This window comes from Barbus barbus (genome assembly GCF_936440315.1).
Source record: "Barbus barbus genome assembly, chromosome: 49".
NCBI lineage: Eukaryota > Metazoa > Chordata > Actinopteri > Cypriniformes > Cyprinidae > Barbus > Barbus barbus.
Genome location: NC_136727.1, coordinates 16,878,108 through 16,900,680, shown reverse-complemented (window position 1 = coordinate 16,900,680; position 22,573 = coordinate 16,878,108). Strand labels below are relative to the sequence as shown.

Genomic DNA, 22,573 nt, shown 5'->3' with positions numbered 1-22,573 from the left:
TTTTTGCAGTTGTAAAGTAATTACTTATTCAAAAAAAGTATCTACTCAAGAGAGTATGTGATTTCGGACACAGCCAATCACTGAACGGATTAAGTGAATCAATTGAGTCAAATGATTTGTTCATAACGACAGTCACTTGTTTCATATCTGAACAGATCAGTGTTTTTAAATGAATCGATTGAATCAATGATTCAGTAATTTGCTCATAACTACAGTCACTTTTTTACTGTTACTGAATTGTTACTGAATAAATCAGTTGAGTTAATTATTCAATGATTTACTTATAGTCATTTGTTTCATTCTTGAACAAATCATTGTTTTTGTCTGAATCAGCTGCGTGAATGATTCCATGACTCTGTCATTGTTGTTTCATTCTAGAATGAATCAGTATTCTAGAACAAATCACTTGAGTGAATGATTCAATGACTCGCCCACCAAGACAGTCACTTGTTTGCAACTTTTTGCAACTTGAATTTAAATGTATAAATCCAAACTTTAAGACATTCATCAGCTGTTTAGATATAAATGCAACTCCTCAAATAGAAAACAACTGAATATCCAAATATACCTTTTGGGGCCACTTTACAGTTTTGTGCTGAATTTTAAGTGTTTTTGTGAAAACTCTTCAAAACAACAAAAACATTAATATCTTCCACGGAAATACTACGAATGGAAATAACTCTCAATTTGAGATGCCTACAGGCAGTCTAATGTGTTTTTTCCTCTTGCTTTGATGCATGATAATCCAGCCTTTCATTTTCATACTTGTGGGAGGCTCAGATCAAAACTACCAAAAAGAATGATTATCGCAGAGTATTATATTTTGGTGATCAAGTGGAAAAACTCCCTCTTGTTTCCTTTCCTGGTTTTTTGCTATCGTTTTTCCTCCACAAACATACTCAGGCTATCCGTCAGGTCATCTCCGGGCGTCTCCTGTTCTCTAGTTTCGCTCATCAGTGATTGATAACACAACTGCACAACTAGTTGCTTAGCAACCTTCCAAAGAACTGCAGGGCAATGCAGGAGAATTTCTGATGCTCCACAACAAAACTATCTGCATTAGCAAACACATAGCACTGATTAACAGTGAAGTGTTAAGACTGTAGATACAGTAAACGTCAAGATAAACTGATGTATCATAAGTGAGCATATCTGATCCAGTCAGTGAATGAGTTATTAGACTGATTAAAACCAGTTGTCTTTTTGAGTCTTGAATCAACCAGATCAGACTTGGCCATTCTTAGCGATAGCATAGCGTTAAACAGACTGAATCATTATCATTAGGCTCAGTTAACAATAGTGCTAAATGCTAAAAATACACAGGAAGTGGAGTAGGATTGCCACGGGAAGGCGTTGATAAGACTCATTCTGAGGACAAGCTGTGCGGATAGAGTTCTCTGGATCCTCTGGAAAATTCTGATTCGTCTTCTTGCGTTCGAGACGCCCCGCTGCGGCCATTTGTGAAATTTACTTAGACAAAGTGGGCACTATGGTGGGCGAGAAAAGAAGAGAAAGTGAGACAGACGGAGGGAGGCTGAAGAGGAGTAGAAGAGATGTGGCTAAAAAAGAGAAACTTAAGATTGCTGAAGAGCTCGTGGTATTGATTTTTTAAACTTGTGTTCCTTGTTTTTTGCACAGGCAGAAAGGGAGCTTAAGCTGTGGGTTTGCATTTCTATTAAGTTTATATAAAGTACTGTTTAGTTCATGTATGAGATAATTGAGATAATTGATACATGTAGATATACATTTTAGGAGAATAAAAATAAATGTAACCAACATTTGGGACATGTTTGAATACTATGGAGGGCCAAATTATTAACTCTTTCCCCCACAAAACACTGAATTGTCCATGTTTCCATGTTCTCACGGTTATATGCTCGGGGGTGTTATTACACATCTCCTGAATGCGTCTAGAATGTCCCGATCAAAACCACAGAGGCGAGGAAGACAAAGTTTTTATGAAAATTTTATGAAACTAACAAAATCTCAAAAAAAATTAATATCGTGAAAAACTGCTTTTTTTGGAACTTATTTCAAAAAGTGAAAATTTCATATATATTTTAGATTCATTACATGTAAAGTAAGACATTTCAAAAAAAAATTTCGTTTTAATTTTAAGAGCTTACAGCTCATGAAATCAAAATCCAGTATCTCAAAATATTAGAATATTTCCTAAGATCAATCAAAAAAAGGATTTGCAAAGCAGAAAAGTTCAAGTTCTTTAAAGTATGTTCATTTATGCACTCAATACTTGGTCAGGGCTCCTTTAGGACAAACTCCAGCATCAGTGAGGAATGGCATGGAAGCGATCAGCCTGTGGCTCTGCTGAGGCACTATTGAGCCTTCAGCTCATCTGTATTGTTGGATCGACTGTTTCTCATCTTTCTCTTGAAAATATCCCATAGATCCCATATGGGGTTCAGGTCGGGCTTGTTGGCTGGTCAATCAAGCACAGTAATATCATAGTCAGCAAAGCACTTGGAAGAGGTTTTGGCTCTGTGGGCAGGTGTTAAAGTCCTTCTGGAAAAGGAAATCAGCATCTCCATAAAGCTTGTCAGCAGATGGAAGCATAAAGTGCTCCACAATCTCCTGGTAGACGGCTGCGTTAACTGTGGACTTGACAAAACACAATGGACCAACACCAGCAGACGTCACGGCACCCCAAATCATCACTGACTGTGGAAACTTCACACTGGACTTCAAGCAGCTTGGATTCTGTGCCTCTCCACTCTTCCTCCAGACTCCAGACACTGATTTCCAAATAAAAATACAAATTTAAATTTATCTGAAAAGAGGACTTTGGACCACTGAGCAACAGTCCAGTTCTTTTTCTCCTTAGCCCAGGTAAGATGCTTCTGACGTTTCTATTTCAGAAGTGGCTTGATAGCCCTTTTCCTGAAGACGTCTGAGCGTGGAGACTCTTGATGCACTGACTCCAGCTTCAGTCCACTCCTTGTGAAGATCTCCCAAGTGTTTGAATCAGCTTTGCTTGACAGTATTCTCAAGCTTGCGGTCATCCCTGTTGCTTGTGCACCTTTTCCTACCCAATTTCTTCCGTCCAGTCAACTATGCATTTAATATGCTTTGATACAGCACTCTGTGAACAGCCGCAGCTTTCAGTAATGACCCTCTGTGACTTACCCTCTTTGTGGAGGGCGTCAATGTTCGTCTTCTGGATCATTGCCAAGTCAGCAGTGTTCCCCATTATTGTGGTTTCAAAGAACAAGAGATACCCTGAATTTATACTGTAGAGATGGTCGTTTAATGAAATGTAAATATAAATATTCTAATATATTGAGATACTGGATTTTGACTTTCATGAGCTGTAAGCTCTAATCATCAAAATTAAAACAAAAAAACTTTTGAAATGTCTTACTTTGCATGTTATGAATGTAAAATATATATGAAAGTTTCACTTTTTGAAATAAGTTACAAAACAATTTAAGTTTTTCACGATATTCTAATTTTTTGAGATGTACATGTACCTACATGCAAGTGTTGATTAAAAAAATAATGCGTGAACCTAGAATAAAATGGATTCATTTGTTTAAAAGTAGAAGCTCCATGGCGGTGGCTGGCAACTTTTTTCTGAAATGCTGGCAGGGAAAGAGTTAAATAATTTAATATTTAAACAAATCAATAGATAATAATTAAATTGTTAAAATTAATTTAATGGTTTTGATGTTTTATTATTAACAATTTAATTATTTAATGATTAATTCAGGAATTAAACAAGTGACTCTCTTTATGAGCAAATCATTTTTAATTATTTAGCCAACTGATGGGTTTAAAAAACAAATTACTCAAAATTAAATAATTAAAATACAAATTAATGTTCGTTGTTTTTTATTGCCAATCTAATTATGTATCTAACGATTCATTCAGGAATTAAATAAGTGACTTATGAAATAAGTGATCTTTACGAGCAAATCATTGAATCATTTACTCAACTGATTTGTCTCAAAAACAAATTACTCAAGATATTTTAAAGGTCAAATCGTTAATTAATAATTGAATTGTAAGAAAAAAATAAGTTTATGTATTTAACATTTAAATAGATAATACTATTACTATAAAAATAATAGATTAGATAATTAATTTATAATTAATAAAACCATTAAAACTATTAGTTAATTATAATAATACAAATTAACCTCCAAATTAATTGTATTAATAATTTAATGATTTGTTTATACAGGAATGAAACGAGTAACTCTCTTTTAGCAAACCACTGATTCATTCAGGAATGAAATATGTGACTGTCTTTATGAGCAAATTGAATCATGTGCCCAACTGATTTGTCTGAAAAACAAATTACTCAAGACAAAATAATAAACCATTAATTAATCAAATAATTTATATATATATATATATATATATATATATATACACATATATATATATATATATATATATATATATATATATATATACACACATATACACATACACAATGCATCGCTTTCAATGAAGCAACTCAACATTCCATTCAATATTACTAGTTCTAAAGTGACGTTTTGGAATTAGCAAAGGAGGCTTGGGCTCAGTTGTTAAACTGTCAACTTTAGATTTGGATCAGTGGTGGAAAGAAGTAGTTCTGCATAAAAGAGGGCTTTTAAAGACACTCCGTTGTAATTTTGTTTATGTATTTACACACTCGTGTTGTCGAACTGTTGTATTAACGCAATATCACACTCGTAGATGTGAGATATGGCTGTATATCGGCACGCCGTGACTACCTACGGCTCACGAGTGTGATATTGCTCATACAGTCATGGCCAAAAATATCGGCACCCTTGCAATTCTGTCAGAAAATGCAACCCTTCTCTCAGAAAAGTGTTGCAGTTGCAAATGTTTTGGTACTCACACATGTTTTTTTTTTGTTTGCATTGGAACAACACACAAAAAAAAAAAAACTCTGATACCATTCCACACAGAACCCAAAAAATTCACTGGACAACATTTTTGGCACCCTTAACTTAATATTTGGTAGCACCCCCTTTGGAAAAAATTACTGAAATAAATTGCTTCCTGTAAACATGAATGAGTTTCTTACACCTCTCTACTGGAATTTTGGACCACTCTTCTTTTGCAAACTGCTCCAGGTCATTCAGATTTAAAGGATGCCTTCTCCCAACTACTGTTTTGAGATCTCTCCACAGGTATTCTATGGGATTCAGATCTGGACTCATTGCTGGCCACTTCAGAACTCCAGTGCTTTGTTTGTAACCATTTCTGAGTGCTTTTTGAAGTGTGTTTCGGGTCATTATCCTGCTGGAAGATCCATGACCTCTGGTGGAGACGCAGCTTTCTGACACCGGCCACTACGTTGTGCCCCAATATTCTTTGGTAATCATCAGATTTCATGATACCGTACACATAGTCAAGGCATCCAGTGCCAGAAGCAGCGAAGCAACCCCAAAACATCTTTGAACCTCCACCATGTTTGACTGTAGGGACTGTTTTCTTTGAAGGCCTCATTTCTTTTTCTGTAAACAATGCCATGATGTCCTTTACCAAAAAGCTCTAGTTTTGTCTCATCTGTCCACAGTACCTTCTCCCAAAAGGATTGTGGTTTTGTCGCATAAGTTTTCGCAAACTCCAGTCTTGCTTTTTTATGCATTTGTGTCAGCAGTGGTGTCCTCCTGGGTCTCCTACCATAGTGTCCCTTTTCATTCAGATGGCGACGGATAGTGCGAGTTGACACTGTTGTACCCCATGTCTCCAGATCAGCTTGAATTTGTTTGGAAGTTAATCGGGGTTCTTTATCCACCATTCGAACAATCCTTCGTTGTATTTTTCATAAATTTTGCTCTTCCGTCCACGTCCAGGGAGGTTAGCTACAGGGCCAAGGGCTGTAACCTCTTGATGATATTACGCACAGTGGACACAGGAACATTAAGATCTCTGGAGATGGACTTGTAGCTTTGAGATTGTCCATGTTTTTTCACAATTGTTTCTCTCAAATCCACAGACAACTCTTTACACTTCTTTCTTTTCTCCATGCTCAGTGTGACACACAACACAAAGGTTGAGTCAACTTTTCTCAATTTTAACTGGTTGCAAGTCTGATTACTATATTGCCCACACCTGTTACTTGCCACAGGTGTGTCTAAATACAAATTACAGGAGCATCACATGCATAAATTTTATCAAGGTGCCAATAATTTTGTCCAGTCCATTTTTGAGTTCTCTGTGAAATTTTATCAAGTTTGACTTTTCTTCTGTTTTTTTGTTGTTGCTGTGCAAACAAAAACAATACGCACATAAATACCAAAACATTTGCAATTGGAACAATTTTCTGAGAGAAGTGTTGAATTTTCTGACAATTGCAAGTGAGCTGAGATTTTTGGCTATGACTGTATAAATATATACACACACACACACACACACACACACACGAGTCAACGGTTTGACTGAAAGCAGTCCTGATTTGGAGTAGATGTCATATCTCATCCTCTGGTTTTGTCAGCACAAAGCATGTCTAGGACATTGAAGTTAAATGGTTTCAAACCACAAGAAAGAGCTTGTTTACCATAATTTGGCTTCTCTCATAATAAGTGTGTCTGTTTTCTTGTGATGTGCTGAGTGTGTTTAGACAGCATCAAAGCAACGCTCCAGCACTTAAGAACAGGACACTCAGTTCACGAGGGTTTGGTACACTGACGTCCGCATGAATTCAGCTCTTTTTGTTACCTAAGATCTGAGGCAAACAGACATTTCACAGGCTGATCTAGACAGAGGTCCACATACACGGATTGCCCCCTCACCTCTGCGGCGACTGCCATTGGAGAGGGGGTTGCCTTAGTAACAGCAATTTGGCAGGCTAGTCAGACACTATGCACCAACCCACACAGTTCACCAAACTATGATTCTCGCTGTCGGGCAGACAGAGGCGTTCGTACGGAAAGAGGCCAGTAATGGCCGACCATTTACAGCTTCACAGGAATATAAGATCAGTATTTGAGTTTGTTTTCGCATATAGGGGACTTTAGACTGTGAGAACTGAATGATTTCATAATGTTTTGGAATAAAAATGAATGAATAATTAATTAAAGGCTTTAAGTAGTGTAGTTTATTGTTTCAAGCCTGTATGACTTTCTTTTTCAGTGGAACAAAAAAGGAGATATTTAGAAGAATGTGTATGCTGCTCTTTTCCATTCAATGCTAATGAATTGGAAAATAATACAATTTTAGCAATTACCAGCTGAAAAATTTGCACAAATGAATCACACATCACAACACTCGCAAGAAGCGATGACGTTTTGATTTTCAGTGAAAAATGTCAAGTTACACTGCATATAATATAAATCCTTATAGAGTCTAAAAGTAACTTTCCGTCAAAGTTCATGCAACATCCCATCTACCACTGACATATGAAGATGGGTGACCTATACGTCTCAGCTCAATATCTCACCAAATCAATAAAGAACCCATCAAACTGAGCGACTAAATTATAAGGAATATCTGAGACTGAAGGGAAGCCCCAAAACATATCCGGACGCTTACGTCACACTCTAAACGTCTGAATGCCAACAAACATCAAACCAAGTGGCATCTTCAAAGTTTTTAATGATGTTACAAGTCATTCCAAATAAAAATCTTGTCAAAACTACTACAAATGTTCCCTATCAAGTGTATAGGGAGCACTGAACACTGCATAGGGGCCCTATAACAGCTATTATTAGTTAGATATGTTGTGGATGTCAAACATGTTGTTTGACCACGTGCATCAATGCATCTGTATGACTATTCAAACTGACAAAAGTGTCACATCTAGAGTAGCACTTCACAAATGAGTGTCTCGACATTTAGAAACATTCCAATGTCAACAGGAACGGCAATTAACTAAACCTGACGTAAAATCACGACGATGCCTACAGCCATCCAACAAAAGAGCCTAATAATATCTGTAGTGTTTCTTCAAATTACCCAGTGTTTGATGCCGTCTATTCAGCATCTGGCTTTCCTCAACACTTTGTCACGAAGCTTTCGAGTTGTTGTATTTATAACAGCACCATAGTGTTGTAATTATCAGTGGGTAACTAATTGGTATTGGTCGTAATGTGAGTCAAAATGAAGCACTGTGCCATTTTACTTATTTCGACCAAAATCGCATTACGACTTTCCAATTGTACATCAGCCGGAGGCAGGATCCACCAAAGCAGAACACATAAAACCAATATGTGAATGCTGTATATCTGAAGGCAACCACTTGTTTTCTGTGGATTGAATTTGTGGTATTTACAATGTAAATTTGTTGAATCCTATAATGTGCGAAGACGGATTTATCATAAACAAGTCGCCAGCAGCACACTGCAGTGTGTAGAAGTGGAAGAGAATCGTTTTCTGGGGGAATGTGTGATAGGAGACATTAATCATGATGTTTGAAACCTGTGGTGTATCCCAGGATCTTTTTTTTTTTTTCACTACGGCGGTTTGACTTCCAGCTACATTTATCCAAAGCGACTTATCATGGTGAGTCTCATGAAACCTGTCAAGGAAATGCCATATTCTTACTCCAAAAATTAACAAATACAACAAAAAATAGATCACATTTTGTGTGAATTAGAAATAATTATTTATATAATTTAAACATTTTCATTTTTAGATAAAATATAATATTCATTCATCTTAATGGTCCCAGATGTAATTCATAATTTAAGTAATTAATATATTTTTACACAAAATATAAATGTAAATATTTAGAAATAATTATTTATATAATTTAAACATTTTACTTGTTTTTTTATATATATATGTATATCAAATTGTAAAATGTATATAAGAATCTACTAACAACTACTGTTCATGTTTATAGCAAGATGTTATGTACTGGATTGAACATGAAATGGGTCAGAGTAAGGATATATAAGATCTATAAGACAAATATTGGACTTGACACCTGTTGGTGTGGATATATCCTAGCATCATGCATATATGCCACATAATTAAATGAAATTAATTCTTCTTACTTAATACTTCTGTAAATGAATGCAGGAACCTAGACGTTATAAGGTTACCATCTGACAGCTGACCTCTGCAAGAAAGTTCATGATGGAAATACAGTGGGAGTAGTCTTTAACACACTGACACATCCAAAGACACACTGACCCCCACAGTTCACCTCTGTCTGTCCCAGAAACGAGATGCTGAAGCCAGGAAGGGATGGCATCGTCAGAACGAGTAAAAGTGTGAATCCCTGCAGAACTCACCACAACCTGGCACCACGTCGAGCCTCAGGCTGTCACCACACATTTCACCTTTCCAGGTTCGTGACCCCTCAGCATCTGCACAAGTCACATTCACTACATTTACCGTCCAACAGGCTAATATAGTCAGAAAAGTGTTGAAGAGCAACCAGCTGGAAGCAGAGACACTGCTAGTAAAATGCTAATAAAATAACAATGCTAAGCTGTCTACAAACATTAACTTTGACTGCAACATGCTTGTTGCTTAATCTAAGATACAGGTAAAGCCTGGAATACACTACGCGATTTATGCCCAGATTTCCCTGATTTTACAGCCTGAACAAGTTGACGCTAGTTGAGGAAAGTCAGAGCCAGTCTGCAGATTACAGCTGACCGATTTAACTGAAAATTGCGTAGTGTATGATGGTCACAGACAGATTTTTTAGCTTCAGACTTTGATTCTATCCAGTCGGAGGTTATCAAACATGTTTGATATTTTCAGCCGATTTTAGAACACATATGTTTTCATTTGTCATGCATCTCCTAGCAACAAGGCGCACGTTTCTACGTGAGTTTGTTGTGATCGGAACAACTTAAAGTCTGGTAGTGTATGATCCTCAGTTGTGTAGTGTATGATTCCCAGTTTTCCTTTGTCACTATTTACAAAGTCGGTAAGTGTATGATGCCTAATGTTTTAAAAATCTGTTCAGATTTTAAAAGTCATGTAGTGTTATCCAGCCTTAAGTAGCTATGCAAACACTACAACATAAACATAAAAATCAAGGCTGTATCCAAAACAAGACAAAAAACAAAAGCATGAATCAAAACAAAAAAGACAAAACAAGACAAACAAATGTGCAACAAAAACAAGACAAAACAAAAACACAAACATTAAACAAACAACCAATAAACAAAGTAAAACATGAGAGAAATCAAATACAAAACAAAACACAAGACAAAAAAACACTAGACAAACAAATAAACAGAAAATAAAACAATAAACACAATACAAGATGAAACAAAAACATGAAACAAAAAACAAGACAAACCAATAAAAAAAACTCAAGACCAAAAAAGACTAGACAAAACACAAGACAAAACAAAAACATGAAACAAAACACAATACAAAAACACATGACAAACCAATAAACACAAGAAACAAAACAAAATACAAAAAAACACCACAAGAAATAAAGACATGCATCAAAAGACAAACTAATGAAAGTGAAACAAAAAACATGACAAACAAAGAACACAAAACAAAGATAAAAACACAACAAAACAAAGCCATTTTTGCTTTCTGTCTGAACAAAGCCTTAAAAATCAAATAGTGCATTATATGACACTATTTAATAGCCATCATTCATCACACACAGCAGCGAGACCACATGCTAACCATTAAAATCCTGCACAAATGAAACATTCTGAAATGGACCACGTCTAGACAGAAGGTGAGAGGACGAGAAGGTTTTCTAGCGTGGGGAACGTGAGGGGGGATATGAGTGACAGTTAACCAGGATGAAGTGACAGTGTTACATGAGGTTTCATCACACTGATGGAACGAAAATGAAAAAAAAAAGCTTTCACACATGTGCTCCTGCATCTTTGTTGGTTCGCCCGGCAGGCAACATCGCAGATGGGGGTTGCACCAAACGGGACTTGACGTGAACAAAATAACTGCCTGTGTGTAAAAAAAGCTGAAGCATTAAAGCAGCATGTTACATGTGCATGAATGCATCAATAACACGTATTTTATGGAAAACACAAAAGTCACAAATGAAGACCATTTCATTTTGGGATTTTTTTTTTCAGACAGACAACAAAAGATCTATATTTATTATTGTTTTATATTTTGTTTTGTAATTTGTTTTTGTTTTGAGGTTTTTGGTTTATTAGTTTATTTTTGCGCTTTTTGTTTTGTTTTGTTTCCTGTTTAAATTTGTTCTGCTATTTGTACTCTGACCAGAAAACAATACCAGCTAATGATAACAACAACAACAACAATAATAATAATAATAATAATAATAATAATAATAATAACTACATGAGTAAAATGTGTGCCTTGTCTGAAAATTTGAAATAACGTTTCTAGCGCAATTTATCAACTAGATAACATGCTATCATGTTTTTGTATGTTGTTAACATTTTTTAGCTTGTTGATAACATTGTAACATGTCACTAGCATAATTTAGCTTGTTGTTAGCATGTTTTAGCATGTGACTAGAATGATTTAGTATATTGCTAGCATGTTGCTAACATGATTTAGTGTGTAGCTAACTTGAATTAAAGTGTTACTAGCACGCTGTTAGCATGATTAGCATGTTGCAGTCAAAATTTAGCATATTGGTAACTTGTTTGAAGGTTTGAATATTTTGAAGTCAAAGTCTATCAAAAAAAATAAATGGATAGATAAAGTTTGTTGTTGCTACTATGATAAGTATGTTTCTAACATGATGATAGCATGATTTAGCACATTGTTAACATGTTGACAGCATGATTTAGCTTGTTGCTAGCATATTGTAGTATGTCGCTAGCATGATTTTGATTGTCGATAGCATGTTTTAACAATGTTTGAGTGTTGCTATCATGACTAGCATGTTGCTAACTCGTTTGAAGTTTAAAATAAAGTTAAATAGTTTGAATCATTTTAGATCAATAAATGATTTAACATGTTGCTAGCATGAGTTATTGAGTCGTTACAATTAGCATGTTGTCAACATTTTTATGTTGCTATCATGACTTGACATGCAACTAACATGGTTTAGCATGTTGATAACATGACATAGCATGCTGCTAGCATGATATAGTATGTTGCTAGTATAATTATCATGTCACATGTTGTTTGCATGTTTTAGCATGATTAACATGTCGTTAGAATGATTAGTATGTTGCTAGCATACTGCTAATTTAGCATGATTAACATGTTAGTATGTTGTTAATTGTTTCTAGCATGATTAACATGTTGCTAGCATGCTGATAATTGCATGTTGCTAGCTTGTTTCTAACATGATTAGCATTTTGCAAGCATGTTTCTGAAATTATGTTCTGCTTCACCCCACTGCTTGTATTTTTTGTTAGTTTTTTTTCTTTGCTGCTAGTATAAATGGTGTGGCAGGGCAGTAGAAGCACACTTGACAGCTGTATCCTTCCACATGAGTAAAGATCATTTACCGTTAAGATGTCAGGCTGACCGAACACTTAAGCGACTGCGACAGAACAGTGTTTCAAAGCATGATGTGTTACAGAACAATCTTAAGCTGGTGTATGATCTTTCATAACTATCATGGGCAATGTGAGAGTTCATGAGAACAGCAGCAATGTTCGATACTTGTCGACAAAATGATTGAGTCAGGTTAGCAGTATGAATTAAGTACAGACTATTCTGTGTTATGTAGAAACATAAGAGATAGACAGACATCAATGTTGCTGAAACCCATTTCTGGAGAGATACTGTAATGATTGACTGATGTACAGAACAGCTCATGAAACATCTAAGAAGCACTTCCCCATAATCTGAGGAGAGAAGCAAGTAATGTCATAAAAGATGGTATAATTTAGCATAATCGCCGTTGGTCATTTTAAATCGGAGCCTCGAGACATTTAGCAAATTTATGCATGATTAAGCCCTAAAGCACTCAAAATATGGCTGAGGTTGCTTGTACAGTATGTTCTGTGACAGGCTTCAGTGGAAACAGACGCTTTGAGGATTTTCGTAACATGACACAACCCTTCACTGTCACTCTGCATTACCGGAAAAAAACTCTTCCCAATCCCACAGATTTCGGTCCGTACGGCCCGAGGGTGCAGATCAATCACAAGTCTCCCAGTGACCATCTCCTGACCCGGTACTGCATATTAAAAGTGGTCGCCGATGGGGAAACCTGTTAGTCAATATGAAGGCAAACTAAGCATGGCCCATCCGCTTCAAACAGAAATACTGACCACAACTGAGAGATCATTGCAAGACCTGAAACAGGCTCTATGCGAGAATGTTACTAATATATATGAGCAATATCACACTCATAGACGTAGGATATGGCTGTATATCAGCATGGCTGTGTTTCGGCCGTAGGTAGTCACAGCGTATCACAACCATATCTCACATCTACGAGTGTGATAGTGTTAATACAACAGTTCGACAGCACAAGTAAATACATAAAAAATAACAGTGTCTTTAAAATCCCTCTTTTGTGCAGAACTACTTCCTTCCGCCACGGATTCAAATCTAAAGATGACAGTTTAACAGCTGAGTCCAAGCCTCTATTACTAATTCAAAATCGTCACTTTAGAACTAGTATGGAACGTTGAGTTGCTTCATTGAAAGCGTACTGTATTACGGTATTAAAAGCGGTGTATTGTGTGTAGTAGAGTTTTATGAGAGACCGATTGACTGAGCGATTGTGATTACCTGCATCTGATCCAGCATTCATTCGTCACATAAATCTCTTATTCACAATTAGTTTGAATGTCCAACAGGCTCGTACTCTCTTTTCATCGGTTAAGGGTGATTCCTGTGACAGCTCCTGCATTTGCTCGGACGCATTTGCTGCATAACAGCTGGTTTTGAAAGAAAAAAGAACTTTCTTGTTCAAAACTGCACTTCAGTATTTTTCCATTTAAAAGTCTTTACTGCTGACTCATGAAAATCAGTCTCTCTAATGGTGGAACAATGTAACCAAAATCACCGTAACGAACACACACACACACACACCGTTTACCAATACTACTATTATTTATATAAATCATTTAATGTTATTATTTAATATTAAATATGTTTAAATATTAAAAATGTTATTTAATAAACATCCATCATAAAATTTGCTAGGCAATCCAGTCAAAAGTACAAAGGCAGCACTCTGATATACAACATTGAAATTACATAAACATGATGAGATTTTGCCAAAACTATTTGCTCTGGAACAAATAGTAGATTAATGAGACCAAAGACTGCCCATTAGATTTACCCCAAATAAAATATATCTCATGTTTAACCACTAGAAAATCTGGCCGAGTAGACACGCTCTATACGCGGGTTTATGAGCGCTGCTTGGCCGCTGACGTCCTGGAGCTCGCACCTTGGAAGCAAATGTAAGCAAATTTTCAAACAGACGTTATCTTTATTAACAAACCGCATATCTGAAGTCCAAACTGTGAGAAATACTGCAAGCGACATGATAAACAGTGAAACGCTTGGAGTTCTGATATCACTGGAATATCACACTCCTCTCAGACAATCAGATTTGAGGACCAGATATTTGTATGCACACCAGATATTTGTATGAATGCATGCATTTCAGTATTATATTAGTATATTGTATCAGTATATTGAAACAAATATAATTGGAAACAACAGGTAAGTGTATTAACAGGATGATTTATTGATAGAAATGGTAGCAGGTCGTGAGGAGCAAATGGCAGGTGTGAAGATAGGAGATAGAGTCAGTTCAATGGGTCTTAGCCAGGGGTGCCTAAACTCGTTCCTGGAGGGCCGGTGTCCTGCACAGTTTAGCTCCAACTTGCCTCAACACACATGTCGGGAAGTTTCTAGTATGCTTAGTAAGAGCTTGATTAGCTGCTTCAGGTGTGTCTAATTGGGGTTGGATCTAAACTCTGCAGGATACCGGCCCTCCAGGACCGAGTTTGGGCACCCCTGGTCTTAGCTGAATGCTGATGGTTATTTGTTGTTGCAGGATCGTAGGAGAGCGGGAACCAGGAACAACGGAGACTTCGCTGGAGAGTAGCGGAATGAACGTCTGGAGTCCGATAGGTAAGTATACACAGGTGGGCGCATACGTAGTCTGGGAACAGTTCAGGGTAGCGAACAGTAGACTGGACAGTGAGTGTCTGAGTGAAACATGTATTTGAAGGAGTGCTGATTGATAGCTGCAGGTGCAGGTGATTAATAATCTGGTGAAAAGGATCTGGTGTGTGTCGAAGCTGGTGACTGTGATGACGGGGGTGGCTGTGACAGTGATGAATCCCTGACAATAATACCGTTGTAAAGTTAATTTAAAAACTATTATAAAACTAGCAAACATAATTAAATAAACATCAGACAGACTGTCAGTTATAAACACTCAAACCCAGCCAAATCTACCAAGCACACAAGACAATATTAACATACTGCTAATAGCACATCCACAGTGATGTGAAGATGACAAAGTGCATTTGCCAGAGCCGCCAAAGCCAAACTGTGAACAGCAAATTCCGAAAACACTGTTCACTAATTAGTCAAATGCATGTATCGCCTGTGTTGGCTTCTGATTAGCGTGGAGTCCCAGATACATTGAGATCTTAATTAAGACAGTTGCTGTTACAATCATTTCAACAAGCGTTTCCACGTGACTCGCTGCTTGTTGTCTTGTTCACGTTTTCCTAACCAGAGCCGCGGAGCGTGAATCTTCGCTATCAGCCTCGCGATGCACTGTGTTCGGCTCGTTACGCAACCCAAACCAGTCCGGATTAGTCATCCTTGATTCAACCGGCCACCAAATTAGCGTTGATTTTCTGAGCTGCATTACGAGTGCTATCAGAATCCTGGAAGCCTTATTACAAGCTTTCATGTCTTTGAATTGGTGATGATTGAGAACAAAAAGGTGTTTGAGGAAACACGTTACAGTTTAAAAATAGTCTCCCAGAGGAAAATGCAAAAACAAGCTGCTTTCTCTGATGTGATGAGTGCTGGAACACCGCAGAAACTGTTTTAATCAGTATCTAACAGTCCTTAAACTATGTTTTTAAAGAAAAATATATTAAAACTTTTTTTCAAAGACTACACTGTATTTTTAAATTTCATTTGTTTTTCTTACCCCACTTGTTTTGCGCTTGTTTTAAGCATAAACTTCACTAATTTTTGTGAGACGTAAACATAATGGAACAATAAACAGCAAACATTAAACTATATTAAGAATATAAAGCCATATATACCCTGAAAAGTAAAGCATCACATGCAGTTTAAGGTATATTACAGTTGCTCTAATACAGCTGTTAAACAAATACATAAGCTATTCATGTTTTCTTTCCTTTTTTACAAAATAACAAAATGTCAACAACAACAAATGCTGTCATCTTTTTATTAAGCAGTAGATGGTCAAAATGGCAGGAAGCAATAACGAATTATATGAACCAATGCTGTTAAAATCTTTGTGGTTACATCATGTCTGACATCCCTAAAACCTCTAGTCACAGAGAAAAACGAGAGAGAGAGAGAGAGAGAGAGAGAGAGAGAGCTCTATTGTCATGTCGTACACTAATGCTTGGTAATCCTCAGTACAGGCTTACATAAAGGGCTCTGTCAGATCTCATAGTGTCTCTGTGCGAGGAGAGCAGCACATCCAAGACTTTCACAAAGCCTCTTCTGCCTGATCATTCTTCATTTCAGATTCATGGGCCTTTGCTTAGGCAACTTAAAAGTGCTCTTTGATATTCATTCATTAGTCTAAGATATCGTAATTCAGAAAAGCTTCCTTTTGCATTTCAGAGGGAGGGAAAAGAAAAATAGACAATAAAGTTTATACTGACAGTATAAACCGGTAGCCCCGCCTACAACTCACACCATTGGTTGAGCCAGGATAGGACAGAACACGCCTCATTTGTGAAGCACAGCAACTTCCTTTCCAAATCATTCGTAAAACTATTCTTATGCTGTTGAATATTCGATTCATAAATTCAAAACCATGTCTGTTCTCAAATTGTGTGATTGATAAATTTGTTCTGATCATTTCGCAACCATGATCATCACATCATTCACAGTCATGCAATTCATAAATCATTTCTGCCTGTTTCATAAATTGCTTGTGAACTTTCTAAAGTAAAAAAATAAAATAAAATTTGCTACAAAAATTCACAATAATTCAGTTTTATGAATTGTTCGTAAACTTTCTTGTGTAAACTATCAAACATGTGCTTCATAAGTTCACAACAATTGATTTTTTTTTTTTTCGTAAAACTATCAAACATGCCCTTCATAAATTCGCAATACTTGAGTTTTATGAATTGTTCGTAAACTTTCTTCCGTAAGCTATTAAACATGCACTTAAATTCATTAATCATTAATCATTCATTAATTCATGAATCGCTCACAACCATGTGATGCTTTCGTTATTGTTTGTAATCATTCTTATGTGAACTATTGAACATTCATAAATTTATTTATGAATTCATTGCTTGTTTCGTGAATCATTCACAACCATGCAATACATAAATCGTCAAATATGTGATTCAATTTGTTCGGCACATTTCATAAACCATTTTTAACCATTCTTATGTGGATTATACTCTCGAGTGATATTTGCTGTTGTAGCCAGGGACGTCCCTTGTTGCACCGGGCCCTGTGGTTTGAGGTCACGAATCGGACCGAGGGGGCCCCGCTCCCTACCTCGAACCGGGCCCTGTATCACCTAAGGACGGCCCTGGTTGTAGCACAGGCAAACGGCATCTCCTGCCCACAGCGGAGTATAGTAGAGGAGGAGGAGGAACTCACCACATACAGCTGCTTCCACAGGACAGACCACTCCTGCAGCGTAGAGGTGACCTCTGTGACGATGGGGTCCTCCAGTGGGACCACCGTCTCATATTGCCTGAACAGAAACAACAAATATTGACCACAGGTTAGATTGACTGCCCTCCAACAAGTAGTTACAAATGAATGCTATATTCATTCATTCTCTCTCAAATGTACTTAATAGTATTGAATGATTACAAAATTTAAATAAAACAAATGTATTATAAATATCTATCTATATGTATGTCTGTCTGTCTGTCAATCTATTTATCCATCGATCCATCCTCAAAGGTAGTTAGTAGTAATGAATGATTCATATATTTAAATAACAATAATAAAAACAACACTTTATGCATTATTATTTTCCTAAGAAAAAGTTAACAATACTGAAATATTACTGTATTGAAATAAAAACTGTATGCATTATTTTTCCTCAGAAATAGTTAGGGTACAATGGGGCTAAAGGCGCCCGGGGTAAAAGCGGCCTTTGATATTATTTTCATCTAAACCCCTAGATGGCACAAAAACGTGGCGTAGAACTTTCCACAACATCCGTTTCTCAAGATGCACGTGTATATTTGTCTGATCTTTGACGCGATCGCACGCAGCAGCGCAAAGTTGATTCTGTGCTTACTTGATCTAATATTTTATGTTTTTTTGTTTGTTTTTTTAAATGTTGTAGATTAGATTCGCTAAAATTAATGCATGTATTTTGCGACAAAGGTCTTAACGATTTTCAGTTTTGTTTAAGATAATTAAAGCAACGGTATTTAAATAACAAAATAATATGTAAAAGTATGGTATTTGGGGTAAAAAGCGCCCCTGCTGTTGGAGCTAAGTAATTAACATGATAATTAACATTTAAAAAAATATATTTATTACAGTAGATTCATCCATAATATTTATTTATTAATTCATTTATTCACTAATTAATTACTACAATATCTAATATATTTACTACATAATATATTTAAATATGAATAAAAAACAATACTTTTTGTATAAAATAAACTGATGCAGAAAAAAACAAACACTGATCAGAGGATATATCAATTACCCCCCAAAAGCAGGTAGAAGTCAAATAAAATAACACAATAACAATGTATTTATTAATTCTCAAATAAACACATAAACTGTTGTTTCAACTTCAAATTTCAACTTCCTGTTTTGGTAGTAAACATGATAAAAGCTTTGTTAAAGCATTTCATAGGGTCTTTAAAATAGTGTACTGTACACAGAGCTATCATCATAAACCAATAGCACTAAATTGTCCTGCTTCATCTTACTGCTGTCGCATTAGCTCTTCCTGTCCATTCATCTCTCCATATTGTTGTACATCCATCAGCCCTCACTGTCCTTCCTCTGTCCTTCTCTGGCACACAGTGGAAACAGATTGAGCTCTTTGTTCTGCTTTATCATCACATGTGTCCAATGTAACATCTTTCAGAGTCATTTTCTCCTTGTTTTCTGAATTCTGATGAGACACTAAAATTTGATCCTGGGACATGGTTCTGATCATGAAGTGCAGAGCTCCCTCCCCAGGATTTATAACTGAAGCTAAGCAGCAAAAACGTATCATAGCTATTTACAGAAGCAAGTCTTAAAGCAGCGATTCTTAAACTTTTCCAGGTGTTAGAGAACTTTATGAGTAAAACAATATATATCGCAGATAACCTAAAACCCAAATATGGGGTCACCATACATTAAAATATGATCAATAGTTTTAAGTAATTTAGACATGTAGTTAAAGATGCATTTGTTGTAGGTGTTTTTTTAAATAAATGAAACATACAAAAAGCATCTGTATGTGTTCTAAAGCGATCTCAGTGTACAAAAAATAATTTAGTCTTTATCAATAACTTTACAAAAAAAAACTGATCTTCTAATGACATTTACAAGCATTAGATTGTAAGAACAACATTTCTGCTTGTAAATCCTTGTGAAAAAGAAATGCACTTCTAAAAGGAGTACTATATACGGATATTTACTAAAATATAAGGAATAATTCACTCAAAAATGAAAATTTGCCGACATTTTACTTCCTCTCACGTCATCCAAGATGTTTATGAGTTTGTTTCTTCATTACATTTGGAGAAATATAGCATTCCATCACTTGCTCACCAATAGACACACTGCAGTGAATGGGTGCCGTCAGAATGAAAGTCCAAACAGCTGATAAAACCAATAATCCACAAGTAATCCACACCACTCCAGTCCATCAATTAACATCCTATGAAGTGAAAAGCTGTGTGTTTGTAAGAAACAGATTTATTATTAAGAAGTTTACATTTAAAGCATCACTTCTAGCCAAAAATATGAATCCATAATCCATATTAAGGCTTCTTCCAGTTAAAAAAATTAATAAATTCCTATAAGCCTCTGGCATATTTGTATAGATCTGTTAAAATAGAGCTGTCAAAATCATCAAGGACTCTAATCACCATGGTAACCGTCTATTCACTTTGCTTCCATCTGGTAAGCGCTTCCGTAGCCTGATGGCAAAAACTGAGAGACTTAGGAGGAGCTTCTTCCCCCAGGCCATCAGGCTCCTAAACTCTAACTCTGTGTCATAACATCACATGACTCCATGTTAACATCACCATATCAATAAGCTATTCAAATTTCTCTCTACCTCATATTGACAACTTTTTTGCACATTCCTGTTATATTACTATTTATGTCACTACATATTGACCTGCACATTTATATTTTTTAATCTTTTATTTTTTCTACTTGTCTTTTTCTTAATATTTGTATTCTATATAATTGCACTGTCCTTGGAGCGGACCTGACTTACATTTCACTGCTGGTTATACTCTGTATAATTGTGTATGTGACAAATCAAAATCTTGAATCTTGAAATCTTGAATCTTTTGAAAACATTAAATACATGAAGCTTTTGAATCCCAGGAGCTGGTGGTCTCACATCACAACAAGCTTCATATCTGTTTCTCTTCCATCCATCTCTCTCCACATTGCCTTTCCTCATCCAGCCCATTTGTTCTCTCTGGAGGGAGCAGCTTGATATAATTCAGAATAAAGACACTTACCCCCTGTTCGTGACGACAGCCTTCTTCAAGTGAACGTAGCCGGCTGGGAAGATCCCCTGCGAAACAAAAGGGAAGAACGTTACATCTCTGCTTCTGCGACTGTAAGCCTCCATGAAGAGAGCGAGCGAGCGAGTGAACGCATCTCGGGGAATGTGAGCGAGCAGAGGACGATTCCAGCGGCCCTGCTGGACGCAGATCATGTCATAATCTTTGCTTGTTGTGCTCACATTGCTCGAGGCTGAATCAACCTCAGGAAGTTCCCGGTTCCTCGACTAGATGTGTCAAAGCCCAAAAAGTGCTTAAAAAGAAGGTTCAAGAAGAGACGTTGTTTTTCTTAGACTGCTCATACTTGATCAGCGTCGAGAGTGTAGTGGAAATAAGGACAGCTGAATATTAACCATCAGGACTTAAAAAGATCGGTCTGTGAAACATAATTTACCAAAATAATGACTGTTTACTCATCCGTGCGTCATTATGAAACTACTTTATTTCCTCTGTTGAAAACAAAGGAATCAATGTGAAAAAGTGTTTTGTTTTGTTGGTTTTTTTTCATGTTTTGGGTTTTGTTTCATGTTCTGAGTGAAATTCAAAGTGTTCCCATGTTGTTTTGAACCCCAATGACTTTGAACCCCAATGTTTTGTTTCTTTTGTTTGCTTGTTGTTGTAGTTATGTTTTTACTTTTTTTTTTAAGTTGTTGTTGGGTTTAGGTTTTGTTCCATGTTTTGTTTTACTTTGCTGGTCTATATTTCCATGTTGTTTTGAACCCCAGTGACTCTTATTATATAGATAAAAACATTTTTCAAACATTTTTCTAAATAATTTATTTTGTGTTTTGCAGAAAAATGAAAGACACAAATAAGTAGTTATAAAAATAAATAAATAAACAGATTTTTGGTTGTTATTGTATTTCGTGTTTTGTTTTTTAAATTTTCTTTATCTACACAATGAGATGCATTGTCTTGTTTTGAACAAATAAATAAGCAAACGAACAGTTTTCATTACATCAACAAATATATTTTACAGTTCTAAAGATTTTCTAAAAGTTTCTTTACCGTAATCACAAATGGGCAAAATGTACTTTCTTAGGTTAATTAAAAATAGAAAGACAATTTGTGCACACCAAAAGCAAATTTAACTATTCACACAAGTAGATTACAAAATCAATGCAAAAACACAAATAAACACAAATTCACGCCGGGCGAACTGGGTGACAAAATTGCCACAAACGCGTGATATTTGCCTCAATCATGTCTTCCGTGCAATTTGAAAATGTTCAACTCCTGCAAAAAAATTGCACGACGCATTGTCGCGCAAGCCAATCAGTGAGGAGCTTACTGACACGTCCAGTTTGACATGTCCGGTTGTATCAGAAAATGGAGGAGAGCATTATGCGATGTTTTTATTCGAGTGAGTGACACGAAAAAATCCCATGAGTCATCTAGAGCGATAACGTGATGCGAATATCCAATTCGCTTTTGGTGTGCATGCAAGATTAGTTAATGTTGTTACGTCTCTCTCACGCTACACATCATGTTCTCATGCAGTGACAAAAAACTTAAAAATAAAAAAAGCTTTCAAATGTAGTAATTTTTAAGAAATTCAAACAATATCGCTGTAGCGCCTCAGTTCAAGTGGCACATGAACCGATCATCTTTTCCTCTATACTATTTATAACATGAAATAAACATGAATGAACATCAGACGGTATCTTTTTTCAAACACTATTTTTCAAGTTCAAGTACACCGACGTTAACCTACTCTCCTGTTCTGTTTGTTGGATGAAGTGGCAAATTCAGTATTATGATTGGTCAGATCAATGTGAATTGTT

At 36.2% G+C, this 22,573-nt stretch overlaps 1 protein-coding gene across 1 annotated transcript in view; it reads right to left on the bottom strand.

Moving 5' to 3' along the window:
• LOC306867622 (dedicator of cytokinesis protein 3-like) overlaps window positions 1-22,573 on the bottom strand; it is a gene marked incomplete at both ends in the record, with an annotated part of 204,398 nt that overhangs the window by 102,180 nt on the left and 79,645 nt on the right. Inside the window, 2 exons of the mRNA XM_079413390.1 lie at window positions 17,674-17,770; window positions 20,745-20,800. Coding sequence (XP_079269516.1) covers window positions 17,674-17,770; window positions 20,745-20,800 — 153 coding nt within the window. The remainder of the gene's footprint in view (window positions 1-17,673; window positions 17,771-20,744; window positions 20,801-22,573) is intronic.